At 43.2% G+C, this 17,835-nt stretch overlaps 2 protein-coding genes across 3 annotated transcripts in view; one reads left to right on the forward strand and one right to left on the reverse strand.

The window, feature by feature from the left end:
• The first annotated feature begins 1,486 nt into the window (after window positions 1-1,486).
• On the forward strand, window positions 1,487-11,353 carry SERPINA10 (serpin peptidase inhibitor, clade A (alpha-1 antiproteinase, antitrypsin), member 10). 2 transcript variants are annotated; one of them, XM_011951540.1, is made up of 5 exons: window positions 1,487-1,563; window positions 4,096-4,863; window positions 6,162-6,435; window positions 8,478-8,628; window positions 10,515-11,353. In XM_011951540.1, exons 2-5 carry the CDS (start codon window positions 4,146-4,148, stop codon window positions 10,704-10,706), a joined length of 1,335 nt encoding a protein of 444 aa, XP_011806930.1. In that variant the 5' UTR covers window positions 1,487-1,563; window positions 4,096-4,145; the 3' UTR covers window positions 10,707-11,353. The 2 variants fall into 2 exon arrangements, with proteins under 2 accessions (XP_011806930.1, XP_011806931.1); XM_011951541.1 differs by lacking the exon at window positions 1,487-1,563 and adding an exon at window positions 1,655-2,144.
• Window positions 11,354-14,980: 3,627 nt separating this feature from the next.
• The window catches only part of PPP4R4 (protein phosphatase 4, regulatory subunit 4), a 105,629-nt gene continuing 102,774 nt past the window's right edge, over window positions 14,981-17,835 (reverse strand). Inside the window, exon 25 of the mRNA XM_011951542.1 lies at window positions 14,981-16,023. Within this exon, the coding sequence (XP_011806932.1) occupies window positions 15,999-16,023 (25 nt within the window). The 3' untranslated portion in view covers window positions 14,981-15,998. The remainder of the gene's footprint in view (window positions 16,024-17,835) is intronic.

Consider the following 17,835-nt stretch of genomic DNA (forward strand, 5'->3'; position numbering starts at 1 on the left):
AAAGCAAGCAAGCCCTGGGCCCGAAGACCTGCACACTCGCTAGCTCCGCTCAGACATTTAGCAAAGCAGACACCTTCCCAAGCCTGGAGGAAGCAGCCCCTGCTTTTTGTGAATCCACAATCCCTCAGCTGCAGAGCTCGACCTGGATGGGCAGGCCAAGGCTGGCTCATATGCATGGCGTGGGTCCAGCCTGGCCCCTCTACACCCTCACTTTCACCTTTTAAAGAACTGCCTATCAACAGAGCAGGTACTGCCCGAAAGGAACACTCTGGAAACTTGTTGGGATACTACTGCTCTTCACAAACGTTTGTGGGGAGTACTACTAGCATTTAAGGATTGAGGGTGAGCAATGCCAGACATACCAGAACACGCAGGGCAGTCTCCCACGATGAAGAGGCCGCCAGGTCCCCCAGGACTCACATGTCCACCTCAAGTTCATGTGGCATTATCTGAGCCTAGACTCTCAGTCCTGGGGCTGCTTTGTTTCATATAAAAATACAATATTTATCCAAGGTTTTACTACACAGTGCATTTTCTGTGAAGACAATGACCGTGTAAATCAGGGAAAGATCTGTATTTTATTTGTTTGAAATTTTACCAAGCATTATTTACCATTTTGAAAATTCTACCCCTGGTAGTAACATTGGTTGTTGTGTTGACTGGCCAGCAGTGAGCATCTTACATGCGGCCTCCCGCAGGCTCCATATTGGATGGCGTCACTGCACCTGCCCAGGCCCTTAGACCACAGCACTGCCATATTCAGGGACACATTATTCTCTTTTATTATGCCTCCACATTATCGTTACAGCATTATTTTTTTAATTTTGTGGGTAGGTTATGTTAGCTATACATTTCACTTCAAGGGTAGTAGTAAGGGCCACATAACAAAATATTTATTTATATATTTTAGAAAAGAGAGTCTGCGAAGTCTGAGAAGCTTTGCCATAAAGGGTCTCCACCAGCCTCAACTCTGAGTACCCGAGGATTCAGTCTCAAGTACAGAGACATTGCAAAGCAGGAAATTTACCTTGAAAGGAGCTATGTACTCTAAGTAGTGATTTACCTGTCTGCTTCCCACACTGGACTAACTTGGGGGCTGAGAGAGCAGGTCCTGAACATCTCTGCTGTGCCCCCCAACCCACATTCCCACAATGTCCAGTACTGGGTTGGGGACTCAGGAAGTATACATGGGATCCCCCCAGTGCCTTCTTTCTCGAGGTGTTCAGCACCTAGAACAGCTCAAGAGAAATCCCCAACGTGCCACCCAGAAGGAGCTGAATCTTACTGGGGCGAAGCCTTGAGTTGCAAGGCAGAAGCTCTCGCGATGGGATTTGGGTCATATTCTGGGTTATAGGAGGAGCTGGGGAGTATGGGAAGCCTCCCACTTGGTCTTTGGTTTTCTGGAAACTCCACCATCACAAGCAGGATGTTAATCAGTAACCGTCCCATAGGGAATCATACTTTGGAATAGCAAATATTTGCTGAAGGTTCTGGGTTGCAAAGCTGAAGCTTTGGTTTCTGCTCTGAATGAAGGACATTTTCAGGACCCAAGGCCACACACTGGTAAGAGCCAGTGGGTTACAGGAGACCTTCAACGAGTCTAACCAGGGAGGGACCGGGAGAGATGATATCATCTCTGGGTGGGCTCCAACGTGAGGGCTGCGTGGCTGAGCAGTGCAAAGGCCTCAATCCTGCACTCCATGGGGACTGCACATACAGATGGGGAGCTGGAGTGGGGTGAGAGGTGAATTATAGACACAAGGGGATCCTCTGCAGGAAGGAGGCCAAGGGAAAGAGGCTTGAAAGGCTTGATATTTCACCCACCGCAACTCACTGCCGGAGTAAGCAGGGCTCCCCTTCCCAGGGCTGAGGGGAGGAGGGGGTGTGTGCTCTCCCAGGGCTGAGAAGTGGCGGGTGAGTTGGTGGTTCCTCACTGCCCGGGCTCTGTCTAGGAAGGTGCGTCCTCACATGCTGGATGGTGTCCTAGTCCAGGAGCACCCCCTGAACTCCTGGCCTAGACTCCGAAGGGTTGGGTAGATGAGCAGAGACCTTACAAAGACCTTAGGGGATACCTGTTCAGGAGCGCCCAGGAATTACTGGGCTACCACTCTGCAGACTGTAGGACAAGCTCCAAGAACAGGAAGGTAAGACTCAGCATTTGGAAGTGGTGACATCTGGTTAGCATGCTGGGCTAATTTCCTGACCACGGTGACAGGGAGAACTAACCTTGAATTGAGGAGTATTCTGTGTGGTCTTAATGTAGAAAGTAGCATTAAATGATCCCACGTAATCGTCTTAGCTCAGGCTCCTCTAACAAAACACCACGGACTGGGTGGCTCCAACGGCCATTGATTTTTCACAGTTTTGGAGGCTGCAAGTCCGAGTCAGGGTGCCAGTGTGGCCGGATTCTGGAGGGCTGTCTTCTTGGCTTGCAGATGGCCATCTTCTCACCGTGTCCTCCCACGGCAAGGAGATGCGGAGGGGAAGTCTGGTCTCTCTTCTTCTTATAACAGCACTACTGCTATCACAGGGGCCTTGCCCTCATGACCTCATCCAAACCTAATCACCTCCCAAGGGCCTCAACTCTACTGCAATCACAATGGGGGTTAGGGCTTCAACTTATGAATTCTGGGGGGACACATTCAGTCCATAACAATAAAAGCATGAAACTGGGCTGCGTTTACACTGAAAGAGCTATTTCCCCAACATTTACAATACTTGAGTGACCTATTGAACACGGGCTTGCCATTTAGAGTCAAAAAGAGTTTCCTCAACAGTGTCCTTTGGGAAACACAGTGGAAGTATTTCACTGCTTCTTTAAGGTAGAGGGCAGTGCCGTTCAGACTGCAGAGTGAGGCCCTGAATTCCGGGGTGCCATTCAGCCTAAGCAAGGAGCAACATGCTGGGCCCTAGCACTGGAGGCGGTTTTGTCCCACGCATAGATAAGGACTCAGTCCCTGCATCAGGGAGAAGATGCCTGGGAGTTCCCCGCCTGTCACATTTTGCTGCAGGTGACCTTGGTCAAGAATAAGGGTCTCTGTGGATGGGAACTCTCGTGAGGCCCGCAGCATCCACCCTGCTTTCACTGGGCTGGGTGGCCGAACCCACGCAGACCCTCCCAGGGCAGTGGGCCCCGAGAGAGGATGAGGGAGGGCAGGTGTCCTGGGGGTCCTGCCCAGTCAGCCTCTGGGATCAGGCCTGCAGTGTGGCTGAACACCAGAACTGAGTTGGGACACAGCCAGGTGGCCCAGCCCAGCCCCAAGCCACATATTTGGATGGAAATCACGCAAGTGTTCGGGAGCCAGGCTCTGTGTCCAAGGATGTGGAGGGAGCCTAAAAGGCAACAGAGAAGGGGCAGCTAATGGTGAGGAAGCGTGGCTCCCACGCTGTGCAGCCTGGGGCAGGGAGAGCCGGCGCGCAGCCCAGGTGACTGTGAGGGCTCTATGAGGCCACAGTGGAGGGAGCCCAGCAGTGGGTTGTATGAATTGCGGGGCCTCCTGCTACCTGGGAGCCGCAGCCATAGGAAGGAAGGAAGACCTCCAGAGGTGCAGTGCGAAGAGAATTTTGATCAAAAATCCAGGGAAGCTCCAATACTTTCCCCCTTCCTTGCCTAACAGACATGCAGGCACTCCAACCCCCAGCCAAACAGGGCACAGGGCAAGGCCGGCCACCCATCTGGATGGGCAGCCTGATGGCCGGAGGGTCAGGGCAATGAACGAAGCAGATCAGGGAAAGGTGCATGAGGACCCCTGATTCCACCTGCTCAGACCCCCACCTTCTGTGCTGCCTCCTGCTCCCAGAGCGGGGTCTCTTGCCCTAGCCCTCAGGAAGGAGATGGGATGAATAAAAAAGGGGTCAGGACCAAGAGCTGCCTGACAGCTGGGCAGGGAATGGGAATAGAGGAGGTTTTGCTCTGTGAAATAATGTCCCCTCATTGGGTGAGCAAATGTCACCCACACTTGCTTCAGGTCTCCCTGGGACAGGGCTAACCTACTTGAGCCACAGGAAGGAGGCAGGGTCCCTGAAGAAGCTTTTACTATCCACTAAGACACTTTAGGAGGTATTAAAAGGATCTCTATCCTCTTCTCTCCACAGGAAGTCTTGCAGCTGAAGGGAGGCACTCCTTGGCCTCTGCAGCTGACCACATGAAGGTGGTGCCAAGCCTCCTGCTCTCCGTCCTCCTGGCACAGGTGTGGTTGGTACCCGGCTTGGCCCCCAGTCCTCAGTCGCCAGAGGTCCCGGCCCCTCAGAACCAGACCAGCGGGGTAGTGCAGGCTCCCAGGGAGGAAGAGGAGGATGAGGAGGAGGCCATGGAGAAGGCCGGTGAGGAGGAGGAGAAAGCCTGGCTGATAGCTAGTGGGCAGCAGCTTGCCAAGGAGACTTCAAACTTCGGATTCAGCCTGCTGCGAAAGATCTCCATGAGGCACGATGGCAACATGGTCTTCTCTCCATTTGGCGTGTCCTTGGCCATGGCAGGCTTGATGCTGGGGGCCACAGGGCCGACCAAAGCCCAGATCAAGACAGGGCTCCACTTGCAGGCCCTGAACCCCACCAAGCCCGGGCTCCTGCCCTCCCTCTTTAAGGGACTCAGAGAGACCCTCTCCCACAACTTGGAACTGGGCCTCACACAGGGGAGTTTTGCCTTCATCCACAAGGATTTTGATGTCAAAGAGCTCTTCCTCAATTTATCCAAGAGGTATTTTGATACAGAGTGTGTGCTTATGAATTTTCACAATGCCTCACAGGCCAAAAGGCTCATGAATCATTACATTAACAAAGAGACTCGGGGGAAAATTCCCAAACTGTTTGATGAGATTTATCCTGAAACCAAATTAATTCTTGTGGATTACATCTTGTTCAAAGGTACTTTGATAATATTCTGCTCTCCCAAGGCCACAGGGTCCTACAACTGTCTCTCCCTTTCCTCCCGTTAGGCCAGCATATGGTTAACGCTAAATGATTTTCTATGAATGTGTTTTCAGGTTTCAAATACAGATTGATACACATATTGAACAGTGCCAGACGCTGTCACTTGAGGCCCTGCCCTGGCATCCTATGTGCTTGTAGTCCTTATAATTTTCAAAGCACTCTACACAGCTCCCCTCTGACGTTTAGAAGCACAGGGTCATTCCAAAAAGAGGGGGGTGAGGGATTATCTGGGGGATTTAGAAGTGAATCATTGCTCCTTCATTTTTACTTTTTTGACCAGCTCTCTGCCCTTAGCTTCTTATTATAGAAAATAGCGACACTCCACCTACTATAGAGTTAGAGGTTAAATGAGACAATGAATGTAAAGTGCCCAGATGGGCTTGGCACAGAGCAGACACTGAGTATCTAGGGTTTACTTGTTCTTCCTAACTGCCAATCAGCAGGTAGAGCAGGAGTTGTTGTCTCCTTTCTAAAGATGAAACCAGCTCAGAGACGTTAGCCTGATCAAGGTCACACAACAAGCAGCAGAGGCAAAACCCAAACAAGAACCTCCTGACCTCCTGGTCCTAGGTTCTGTCCAGCCCTGCCTCCCTAATGGGGTACTGGATATGGGCTGGATGCCACTTTCGCAGAGCTGGCACCAGACTTGCAAAGCCCCAGCAGGGGAAGCCACTTTACAACCAGCCAGGCCACACCCCCAGGGCAGACATTTGTGTAGAGAGTCATGTACCTGCCTGCTGGTGGCCTCTGCATTGTGGGGCCTTCTCTCAGAACCACATTAAACAGTGGGCAAGTGAGAAGTGTCACTCCTGCCACCTTGGACTCTGCATGTGCTTGTGCCTGGTGTGAATGAGACAAAGTGGCAGTCAGAGGTGCCAGGCAAAGGCTTTTCTCTAAGCTGGAGCCAACTATGAGGGAACGACTGTGGATTCTGTTCGGGTCCAGGACAATGAGGGAAGTCAGGGATTGTTAGGAAACATTTCCCTGCTTTCGTGTGCGATTCCCAATAGGGCCTGCAAGTGGAGCTGTATTTTGTTAGCTGGGCTAGAGGCCGGGGAAAAGCTATTTTGGGGAAATTTATTTTGCCTGCCTGAGCTGTGGAAAAGCAAACCGAATTAGGGAACGCCTTGGAACGAGAAGTGAGATAGAAGGTTCCCTCTTTATTATTTGAGCAAGAACAATGCTTTTCAAAGAGGGGATTTCTGCAATGAGTTCTTCTCTCACTTGTTCAGGGAAATGGCTGACCCCATTTGACCCTGTCTTCACCGAAGCCGACACTTTCCACCTGGACAAGTACAAGACCATTAAGGTGCCCACGATGTATAGTGCAGGCAAGTTTGCCTCCACCTTTGACAAGAATTTTCGTTGTCATGTCCTCAAACTGCCCTACCAAGGAAATGCCACCATGCTGGTGGTCCTCATGGAGAAAATGGGTGACCACCTCGCCCTCGAAGACTACCTGACCACAGACTTGGTGGAGACATGGCTCAGAAACATGAAAACCAGGTACAACTCTTGCCCACATCCTATACAAACTCTACCTTTCCATACTTTCAAACACTCAGCAGAATTTCGGTGAATGCACCGTGGTTTAATGCCCATCTCCTCCAGTGAGCTATAAGCTTCCTGAGGGCAGGGCAGCATTTGTCTTTTTTTCCACTCTATCCCCAGCATCTGTCAGAGAGTGCCTGGCTGATTCATTCATTGGGTCCACCAGTATTTCACGTTCTGCTACTGTGATAAAAGTATGATGCCAGGAATTCATCAGCAAACAAAACAGGCAAAATTAGTCTGCCCTCATGGAGCTTACATTCCATTAAAGGAAGACAAAGAGCAAATTAAAAATAGGTAATAATGCATGGAAGGGAACAGGGAGCATCATCAGGATGCAGATGGAGGTTAGGGAAGGCCTCTCCAAGGCGGCAACAGTAAGCAAACATCTGAAGATGAGGGATAAACCATGTGAATATATTCGGGGAGAGAAATGTTATGTTACAGGCAGAATCATACCTGGGAGTGTATCTGGTGGGTTTGAAGAAGAGCAAGGAGGCAAGTGTGGCTTCAGCAGTTGGAGATGAGATCAGAGTGGAACCAGGGACCCAGTCACCAGGATCTCACCTTACAGTCCCCAGAAAAGACTTGGGCTTTTCCTGGGAGAGGCAGCAAGCCACTGGATGGTTCTGAGTAGAGGAGAAACCTGATTTGACTTCTGTTTTTAAAGGATCACAGAAGCTCCCGTGTTGATAAAAGACACTAGGGGGTAAGGATGGAAGCAAGGGAGACTGGTTAGAAGGTTACTAGCAATCCACGTGGAGATGCTCCTACCTGGACTGCGGTGGTGGTAGTGGTAGTGGAAGTGATGAGAAGTTGCTGGATTCTAGATCTATCAGGAAGTGAGAGTTGGCAGGATCTGCTAATGGACTGCATGTGGGTGAGAGAGGTGTCAAAGGTGATTGCAAAGTTTTTGGCCTTAGCAACTGGAAGGACGGATTTGCCATTTACTGAAATGGGGAGGAATAGGTCTGGGGTAAGTGCAGAAGTTCAGTCTTAAACACTTAGATCAGAAATATCTATGAGACATCCAAGTTGAGATGTCAAGACGACAGGTGGATCTGGAGTCCAGGGTGAGGTCCAGGCCGGAGATATAAATTCAGTCATCAGCATAGAACTAGAATCTAGATGCATGACAGGGTTGGGGTCTGTACATAGAGAGGAGAGGAACAGAAAGCAGAGTGGGCACTCAAATGTCTGCCCAGTAAGTTAATACACCTATTGGAGTACAAGGAAAATGGCTGCAATATAAATTCCATGGCTATGGCTTCTGAATCCCATGACTCAGATTTTGGCAGAGAAGAGTCCAGCTAAAGGTCCCTGGGGTTAGTTTTATCTTTATTATTCTTCTTTCATTTTTCTTCATATCTTTAGCACCTAACAAAGAACCCCTAACATCATAAGCCCTCAAGAAATGTTTGCTGAATGAATAACTTTATAAATTAATCTTCAAGACACGTCATATCCTCAATTATTTTTTTTTTTTTTGAGCCACAGAACTCATCTTTCCAAGCAACATATTTTCAAAGGAGGACTCCAGTATACAAAATAGATGGTATCAGAGTTTCTCTGGCTAAAGATGGGGAGGGGTTTAAAGTTTTCTTTGCTCCCCTTCCCATCCATCCCCAGACTCCTTGGGTCTGTAGAATCCAGGAGCTGAAAACAGTCATCATCCAGGAGTCTACAGGATTGCTGAAAGCAGCTGTTATCTCAGGTTGTTTTTAAAACATAGGCAAATGAACACATAAGTACTTTGCTAAAGAGAATGTGAGTCATTGGCTGAGGAATAAAACTCCTTCCCTGAAGCTGAAGTACTACTTGATAAGCTAGAAATAATTTCCCTGAGCTAGGCCATTGTAAGAGAATGGCATGAACTTCATAGTCAACTGAATGACTCATTAAGGGAAACAATCTTAAAGAACAAAAATTGTGACCTTTTTGGTTCCATAGACTATGGCTTTGTCTACATTTCACCATTATCTGTACTTGTATCACAGAAACATGGAAGTTTTCTTTCCAAAGTTCAAGCTAGATCAGAAGTATGAGATGCATGAGCTGCTTAAGCAGATGGGAATCAGAAGAATCTTCTCACCCTGGGCTGACCTTAGTGAACTCTCAGCTACTGGAAGAAATCTCCAAGTATCCCGGGTAAGTCAGGATCTTTCATCAGAGCCCAACCTCAGCATGAAATGTCACCAAAACAAATGTTTTTACAAACCATTTAACTTTGATAAAATACCTAAGAGTAATGGAAAATTATATTTACATCCCAAATACTTGAAATAGCACCCAGGTTGGATGTTTTAAGAATTTCGAGCAACTTTATTAAAATACCTTTTCAACTAATTTATTTTAAGCAGACCTCTCTCCTTCTGCTTAAGTGCTCAGGGAGAAATTTGCCCCTGAAGTAGAACTGGTTTACAGATACGTCATCATTTATGTTGAATACAACTTGAATAGTTCATGAAATTACACCACCTTTACAATGAAACCCCTAGACATCATCTAGCCCAACTTCTCCCTCCTTGTGGAAATCCCCTCCATAACCCTATAATAGCCCTCCAACTTGTCTCTTCTTCTTCATGCTTCCAGTGACAGCAAACTCACCATTTCTTTGAAAAGCTGCCTAATCCACAACAGCTAAAATTGTTTATATATATATATATATATATGTGTGTGTGTATATGTGTATGTATATGTGTATATATACACACACATATATACACATATACACACACATATATACATATATATATAGAGAGAGAGAGAGAGAGGAGAGAGACCTGTAACTTCTACCTCATACTTTTTGGTCCTAGTTCTATTTCTAAAACTAAGAACAAATTTAGTCACCATCCACATAGAATCCCTTCAGTTACTCAGTGTTTCTCAGTGGAAGGGTTCTTGGTTTTGAGGGGAACTGCTTGTTGTCCAGAGCAGTTGTGCATGTTGCAGGGAACTGGTTAGCATTGCTGACCCATGTTCACTAATGCCAGTAGGAAACTCCAGTCATCACTATAAAAATGCTCCCACACATTTCCAAATGGCAGCTACATCTCTCTATATTCTTCCTTAGCTGTGTGGTTTGGTTAATATTTTCTCTTACAATTGCAATTTTCAATTCCAAGAGAGACTAAAAATGGCATCCACTTAAGTAGGACACAGTAGGGTAACCGTGGCCTGGAATCAGGTTTTACCACCTCAAGAGAGATAAGACAATTAATTAAAACAATCCTGCAGACCAGCACCTGAAAGTGTTTCTGCTATGAACACATGAAAAACTGAAATGCACTGCTGATTTACAAAGGGTCATCATGAAATTTAAATTGTAAACCATGAACTATTCTCCCTTTGTTTGCTCTAGGGAGTTAATTCTCCTCTAGGAAATCAGGGAATTTCCTAGAGTGAAAATCAGTGTATGTTTTTATTATCTATTATAACACAGTAATTATATAGGTACATCACTCATATCACATCCTGTTTCTGTAAAAAAGGGTCTCCCAAACATAGCAAGCAGCCACAATATAGGCAGCCAGAATTCAGGAAGGCTCCAGGGACCCCTGGGCTTGGCCCAGAAAATGCCTCAGAGTAGTACCAGGTGCTGGGAAGCTGATACGGAAGACTAGCCATTCCCTGCCTCCACCTTGCCTGCCAAAAGGAAAGTCAGAGGACTCAAGGGATCCAGGCAGCTTGAAAACCTTTTAGGAGCACCAGCTCAGCTCAACAATTAGTAGCATAAAGCACACGCTCAATAAAGATTTGATGCATGAGTGCATCCTAAGTCCACGCCCAGAATGTTTCACATATTCCACAATACTTCACATTGGGTTCCTGAGGTCTTCTGGTATTGCTGGAGACTCCTGTGCAGTCCCTGGTGAAAGCCCAGACCACTGCTCTTAATGTAGATGGGCCTGCTCCACTAAATCCCAGTAGCATGACCCCATGGGTAGGACCACTGTGAAGAATTTCAAGGGGCTCATTTAATTCCTCCTTTGCACTGCCACACAAATGGTTTTTCACACTATTTCCTTTTCCAGGTTTTACAAAGAACAGTGATTGAAGTTGATGAAAGGGGCACTGAGGCAGTGGCAGGAACCTTGTCAGAAATTATTGCTTATTCCATGCCTCCTGTCGTCAAAGTGAACCGGCCATTTCATTTCATGATCTATGAAGAAACCTCTGGAATGCTTCTATTTCTGGGAAGGGTGGTGAATCCGACTCTCCTATAATTCAGGACATGCATGAGCACCTCGCGCTGCAGTAGATGCTGAATCTGAGGTATCAAATCCACACAGGATACCAGCAATGGATGGCAGGGGAGAGTGTTCCTTTTGTTAACTAGTTTAGGGTGTTCTCAAATACAGTAGTCCCCACTTATCTGAGGGGGATACATTCAAAGACCCCCAGCAGATGCCTGAAACAGTGGACAGTGCTGAACCTTATATATATTGTTTCCTACACATACATACCTACGATAAACTTTAATTTATAAATTAGGCACAGTAAGAGATTAACAACAATAATAACAACATTAAGTAAAATAAGTTACTTGAACGCAGGCACTGCAATACCCTAACAGTCAAACTGACTATAGAGAAGGCTACTAAGTGACTCACAGGCGAGGAGCAGACAGTGTGGAGACATTGGGCAAGGGGAGAATTCACATCCTGGATGGGACAGAGCAGGACGATGCAGGATTCCATCCCACCACTCAGAATGGCATGCCGCTTAAAACTTTTAGATTGTTTATTTCTGGAATTTTTCATTTAATGTTTTCAGACCATGGTTGACCATAGTTAACTGAGACTACAGAAAGCAAAACCATGGATAAGGGAGGACTACTACAAAAGCATTACATTGATAATTTTTTTTAAAAGATGTTTGTGCAATCTGTCTGGTATTTTAAGCCTGTTTCTAACAGCCTTAGTTATTTGGCTGAAGACTAGCTGGGTAGAATATCTTTTCTCTGTTGCTCACATATTTGGATTTTTAAAAGTTGTAGATGAGAACACTATGTCGAGATAAAGCCTTTGGGCTTTATCTCATTGAGTCATGTGCTTCTCTCTCTTCTCTCTGGTGCAACATAAGTGTTTTATTTTAATCTATTATGGAGTCATTTATTGCTGACTGACATCAGAAGAAAAATAGCTCTAATCAGTCCTGATCACAGCATCTACTTCTATGGTACATCAAATCGCTTGGCAGAGGCACTGGCTGAACCACAGATCATCTAGTTCAATACCTTCATTTTACAAAGGAAAGAAAGAGGGACCCAGAAACAGGTCCACATTCTTACTTTCATGGGCCCTAGGCACTTTTAACCTCGTAGACTCCTTTCCTTCATGAAGATATATATGTTTTATGGCTGCATTGGTAGAAAGATGAATATATTCGTCTTTTGAAATTGCGTATCTGGCTTCAAAGTTATTTGTCTAGCATATGGCGATAAACAAAACACCCTCATGAGCCCTTACAGTACTGTCGGCCTTAGGCACTGTGCCTTCTGTATCTAGTGGATAAGTCATACCTTACATACCAGTGGGAAGAAAACACTTGTCCAAGGTCTTCCAGTGTGGCAATGGCAGAGTCAGAGGCCTACCTTTCCTGAGTCTAGTCCCCAAGCCCTTTTTACTCTTCCTTCCTTCCATCTAAAACATCTGATGGGGACCAGGTAAACAGCATGAACTATAGCTACCCATGGCGGTTAAACAGAATGTAAGTACAAACTTTGTCCCAGGGTGAAAAGGGAAATTGTAAATATCCCTGATCTTCCTTAGGCAGTCATTTTCTGTCACAGAAACAGAAAAGACCATATTCAGAGAATCCTGAATAGAACTAACTTACAGTGTCAACTATGTTAATTAAATGCCTAATTGGATTTCTGTCTGTCTGCTATCTAATGTTTAAAAAAATCTAAAATTCATTTATTGACTATTTAATATAGTTCAGAGTAATGTGAATAGGTAATAATATTAATATGCAGCCTAAATACAGACTTTTCGTCATTCCAGGTTTTGGAATGACGAAAAGTCAGTACTTAGACTGCATATTAATAAAATAAAATTCATTCCTGTATTCACTCCAACAGCACTAATTGACACTTATGAAGGGACAGGCAATTCTAGGCCCTAGAGGGCCAAAGACAGAGGACTAACTCTAACTGACATTCTTAAGTCACCCTGTTTGTGTTCAATTAGTCAGATTTGTTTGTGGAAAAATAGTAGAGGAATAAAGTAGAATCCAGTCAAATTTCCCACTTTTAAGAGATGAAATCTGGAAAATTAAGTCTGTGAGAGCACAATACTCACTGAAATCAATATGGCCAAACCCAGTTATAAAAAGGTACATTATTATTGAAGGATTCACATAGCATGCAGATAAAAAACTCCTGCCTTCTTCCCACCATATACACTGCAAAGCAACAACAGCATAATAATTGTATTTAACATACTACTCTTTAAGGTAGAAAATGGACCTATTCTATGTTTTAAATATACTTTTTAATGTTCCCCCATATTTGCTTCAAGAAGTTCCTAAGACACTCAGTTTCAGATTTCCCGAGTACACAGGCATGACAGAAAAATGCAGACCAATAAAAAATGTAATTTACCTCACACAAATACACACACACACAAATTCGGGGTTTCCAACTGAGCGGGGAAAATCTTAACATTGTACAAGTCTTCACTATATGTAAGTGTTGAGTTTTTTTGTTTTGTTTTGTTTTTGAGACGGAGTCTCACTCTGTTGCCCAGGCTGGAGTGCAATGGCGTGATCTTGGCTCACTGCAACCTCTGCCTCCCAGGTTCATGCCATTCTCCTGCCTCAGCCTCCCAAGTAGCTGGGACTATAGGCGTCCACCACCACATCCGGCTAATTTTTTGTATTTTAAGTAGAGACAGGGTTTCACCGTGTTAACCAGGATGGTCTTGATCTCCTGACCTCATGATCCACCCGCCTCAGCCTCCCAAAGCTGGGATGACAGGCGTGAGACACCACACCCGGCCAAGTGTCGAGTCTTAAAAATTGTTCCTACACAGACACACTCAACCACACATTCTCACACATACATGCTGTAACAACTGAGAACAGGTTACTGACTTAATCTAATTCATTTTATCCTCACTGTAAAACTTCTACTCCAGTTGAAGAGCCTGTTTCATTTCAATTCAAAGATTTCTCATATATCCACTAATTGTATGGCAAAACTGACTCATCTCCAGACTAAGATATTCAAGCTCAGGAAGTCAAATAATAGAAATGATTTTTTTAATGTGTATGAGGTTATAAAGAAAAATTTCATGTGTTCCTTATTTAACCTCTATTAAGTAAAATCCTTTATAGACCTATCTCCATTTCTGCAGTAACAATGAGCTCTACAGTTAGCTGTAAGGCTAACTAGTGAAATTCTTGGACTTATTCTTAAAATGCAAGTTTTAGTAATTAACAAAATGATGATGAAGATGTTCCTTTTCCCTACAGCTACAGATGGAGGGAGATTTTTCTTTGCCATACAACTAGTTTAAAGGATTAATTTGATAAGTTGTTAAACTGAGAACTTTCACAAAAGTATCCATCTTGTTTTTGATATTAATGGAGATCCATGTAGATATTCATAACTGTCACTAATTTGCTTTTTATACTGTTTCTATATATCTGTCCTTGGAAATATAATTTTAACAAATATTTCAAAGATTTTAGGAAATGTCATGTTCTGTTAAAAACTTCCAAAAGTAATTTTGATTAATGGTTTTGATAATTTAATACCTAGGAGTAAGATTGCAATTGACTGCTCTACATTCCTGAACTTTATAAGCAGTAGTTGTTTTTCTCTGTCAAATCAGTTTCCCTTCTCCCATTTGCATTATGGGAAAGTAAAAGCTTATAATTCTGCTAAATTTATTATAACAAATAAATTGAAATTCTCCATTTTATTAAATTAATAGAATGCTATGAATCAAAGCACCAAAAAAACTGATGCAATTTTGATGTCTCATTCTGTACCAAATTCTCCAGATCTTAATATATTCAGTTCCACATTATTGGTGCTAGTAGGAGACATGACGAAAACAGTTAAATGAAATCCACAGCGAGTGTACTGATTACTTCAACTAGTACTGTCAAATTTCTCATACCTACTGAATTTTCACTACTGACAAAACAAGTAGTAACAATTCCATTTACCTGGTTGTCCTTTGGCAAAGGATATTACGAAGAATCACTAAAAATAGCCAAAAAAGAAGCCATATGGAAGGAAAAAGGAAAACAAATGGCATGAACAGGTCTCACACTGAGTAACTATGCTCTTATAGTTGACACTGGTATATTTCTTCTATTCACTACCTAAAACTGAACTATCTTACCCTTTAATTATAGAATAAAAACTGCAGGAGAGTATTTAAAACTTTTTTCACAAACACAGGTATCTCATTAACCTATGTTTTATTTTGAGTAAATTCATTATTCATTATTTCACATTATAAAAAGGAACCACACACACATATGCATTCACAAATTAGATCATCTTTATCATACATCGATACATTTTAAAAAACAAATATTTTCTAATATCAATATAGTTATATGCTGATTGCATTTTGAAATAGAGAAGCTGACAATAGCTTCATACAGTATATCTCAAGAACTGACAGTTTAAAATTAAGAACTGTATATATTCCACAGGCAAATTTTGATGGAAATATTAGCATTAGTACAAATAAACGCTGTTGACATAGCTTAAGCATGATAGCTTGGAATAACAGCTGATTCAGACTAGATTCATCATTTTAAATTAAATAAGGACAAATACAATCTAAAATGTAAACAAAGTATTTATAAAATAAATTCTCTAGGAAATAAAGAAAATCATCAATCTATTATTTTTAAGGTATTTATAGCTCAAAGTTATCAGAAATCTTTGTGGAATTTTCATTGCCAAACTTAAATTTGGAAATGTCCGGGTACAACATATTGACACCACAATCCGGAGGGCTGCCAAAATCGCAGACGGCTATTTGCATCCTTTCAGTGTGACTTTTCAAGTGGGCTTGGAGAGTCATGAGAAAATGCAGTATCTTTCTTACCTTCCAAGTCCCCCTCCAAGTGATTATGAAGCTAAGACGATTTCAGCTGATGTAGACTTTCATACGATTTTTAAATGCTAAAACTTTAGAACAATTAAATAGCTGGTTTCCTGCACAAACAAATGCAGATTCGTCTCTTTTACAGCTGTGGTTAAAGCACATACCTAGAGATGTTTTTCATTACACTTCACTATAACACTGGAATTCTGTAACCACATTATTACTCAAGAAATATATACTATACCTCCTAGGGAATCTAATTTGAAATATGGAAAGTTTAACATCAGCTGTCATTATGTCTCTCTTTCCACTCATTAACAACAACAACAAAAAAACCCAAAACTTAAAAACAAAGCCCCAGCCATTGCTTTAGCTTTTGTGCACCAATCACATTATCTTCTGCTGCCTTTGTTTTGCCTCCTTCATCAAGCAGTTGATTTAAGGATTGGATTTTCTAGATTTTCTTTGGGAAGAAAGAAATGAAGGAAGAGAGGGAGGGTGGGGAAGGAGGGAATAAGAAAGGGAAAAAAAGAAAAAAATATGAAAAATGTCATTATGTGACATTTAATGTACACATATAATGTGTACAAAGTAAATTAAAAATATATAGATACTCTACTTTGAATAAATCTAATACATGAGAAGTCTGATTAATGGAAAAAATGAATTACACATTAAAGATTACTTGGAATTATCTTTACTTACCAAAAATTCTGTGTATATATAACATAGCATTCAATTTAAATCATCTTTTCCTACATTTTAAATTTTGTATAACCATAATGGAAGTTACACAGGCATAAATATATGAACTGCCTTAAGAGACAAGATATAATACATACCTATGCTTCCTTTAAGACACTAGTATTCCTAAATACCAAACGTGTCATCTCAATGACACTGAAAAGCTGAGGAATGTATCGCATAGAATTTGAGAAGCAAAAATGGAGATAATTTATACTTTCCAAAATCACCTCACAGGCTTATTTTAAATGAAAAGAACATATTTTCATTTGGATATGGCCTGTTTTGAATAGTGGATACCATTTTACAGAAGAAAGACCAATGTGGATATCATCACCCATCCAGCCATGTGGCAGTGTGCACTCAAGAGAAATCCATGTAAGTGCCACATCAGATGGAAATATAATTACAAACTTGTATATCCAGTCACAAGTTAAAAAAGCAACTGTGGATATCAACATTCCTCCTTTAGAATCAGAAAAGACTAAATAAACTTGATGTGATTTGTTATCAAAATGTTTGTTTCTAGATTCACTTTTTAATCATTTATACATATATAAATTATATAAATAACTACATACTATATATGTTGAACAAGAAAAAATTCAGTCTATGAAAAGGAAAAGCATGCTCAACAATGAAAGAACAGATAAAGAGAGTAATCTGAAATAAAGGAGAACTGGCATACATATACTGGGTTTCAACAGTCTTTACTGTAAAAAATGCCTATGGCATTTAGAAAAATATAATAAGTGGACAAGAGAATACATTACTTTTGATGTTACTAAATATGCTCTTCAACAGAAGAATTTCAGGGCAATCTTTTCTGAGGAAGAGGGTTTAGGGTAATAAAGAGGATTTCAGGGTTGGGCGCGGTGGCTCAAGCCTGTAATCCCAGCACTTTGGGAGGCCGAGACGGGAGGATCACGAGGTCAGGAGATCGAGACCATCCTGGCTAACACGGTGAAACCCCGTCTCTACTAAAAAATACAAAAAAAACCAGCCGGGAGAAGTGGCGGGCGCCTGTAGTCCCAGCTACTCGGGAGGCTGAGGCAGGAGAATGGCGTAAACCCAGGAGGCAGAGCTTGCAGTGAGCTGAGATCGCGCCACTGCACTCCAGCCTGGGCGACAGAGCGAGACTCTGTCTCAAAAAAAAAAACTAAAAACAAAAGGATTTCAGGATGCCAGAGCTAGAAGGCACCTTAGAGAAGGAGGAACCATGAGGCGGCCCTGTCATGTGACAGATACGCACAGTGAGGGTCAGTGCACTGAACTGAACTTTGCACGGCCACTTAGCTGCTGCTGGGAACAAGACACATAAGGCTCTCTATACACCATTACTGTGTCCTGCCTCTGTTTTTATCACTTTTTTCTTTTGTTTTTTTTTTTGAGATGGAGTTCAGTCTTGTTGCCCAGGCTGGAGTGCAGTGGCGCGATCTCAGCTCACCGCAACCTCTGCCTCCCGAGTTGAAGCGATTCTCCTGCCTCAGCCTCCTGAGTAGCTGGGATTACAGGAGCGCGACACCATGCT

Source organism: Colobus angolensis, unplaced genomic scaffold, assembly GCF_000951035.1.
Source record: "Colobus angolensis palliatus isolate OR3802 unplaced genomic scaffold, Cang.pa_1.0 Scaffold32, whole genome shotgun sequence".
Classification (NCBI taxonomy): Eukaryota; Metazoa; Chordata; class Mammalia; order Primates; family Cercopithecidae; genus Colobus; species Colobus angolensis.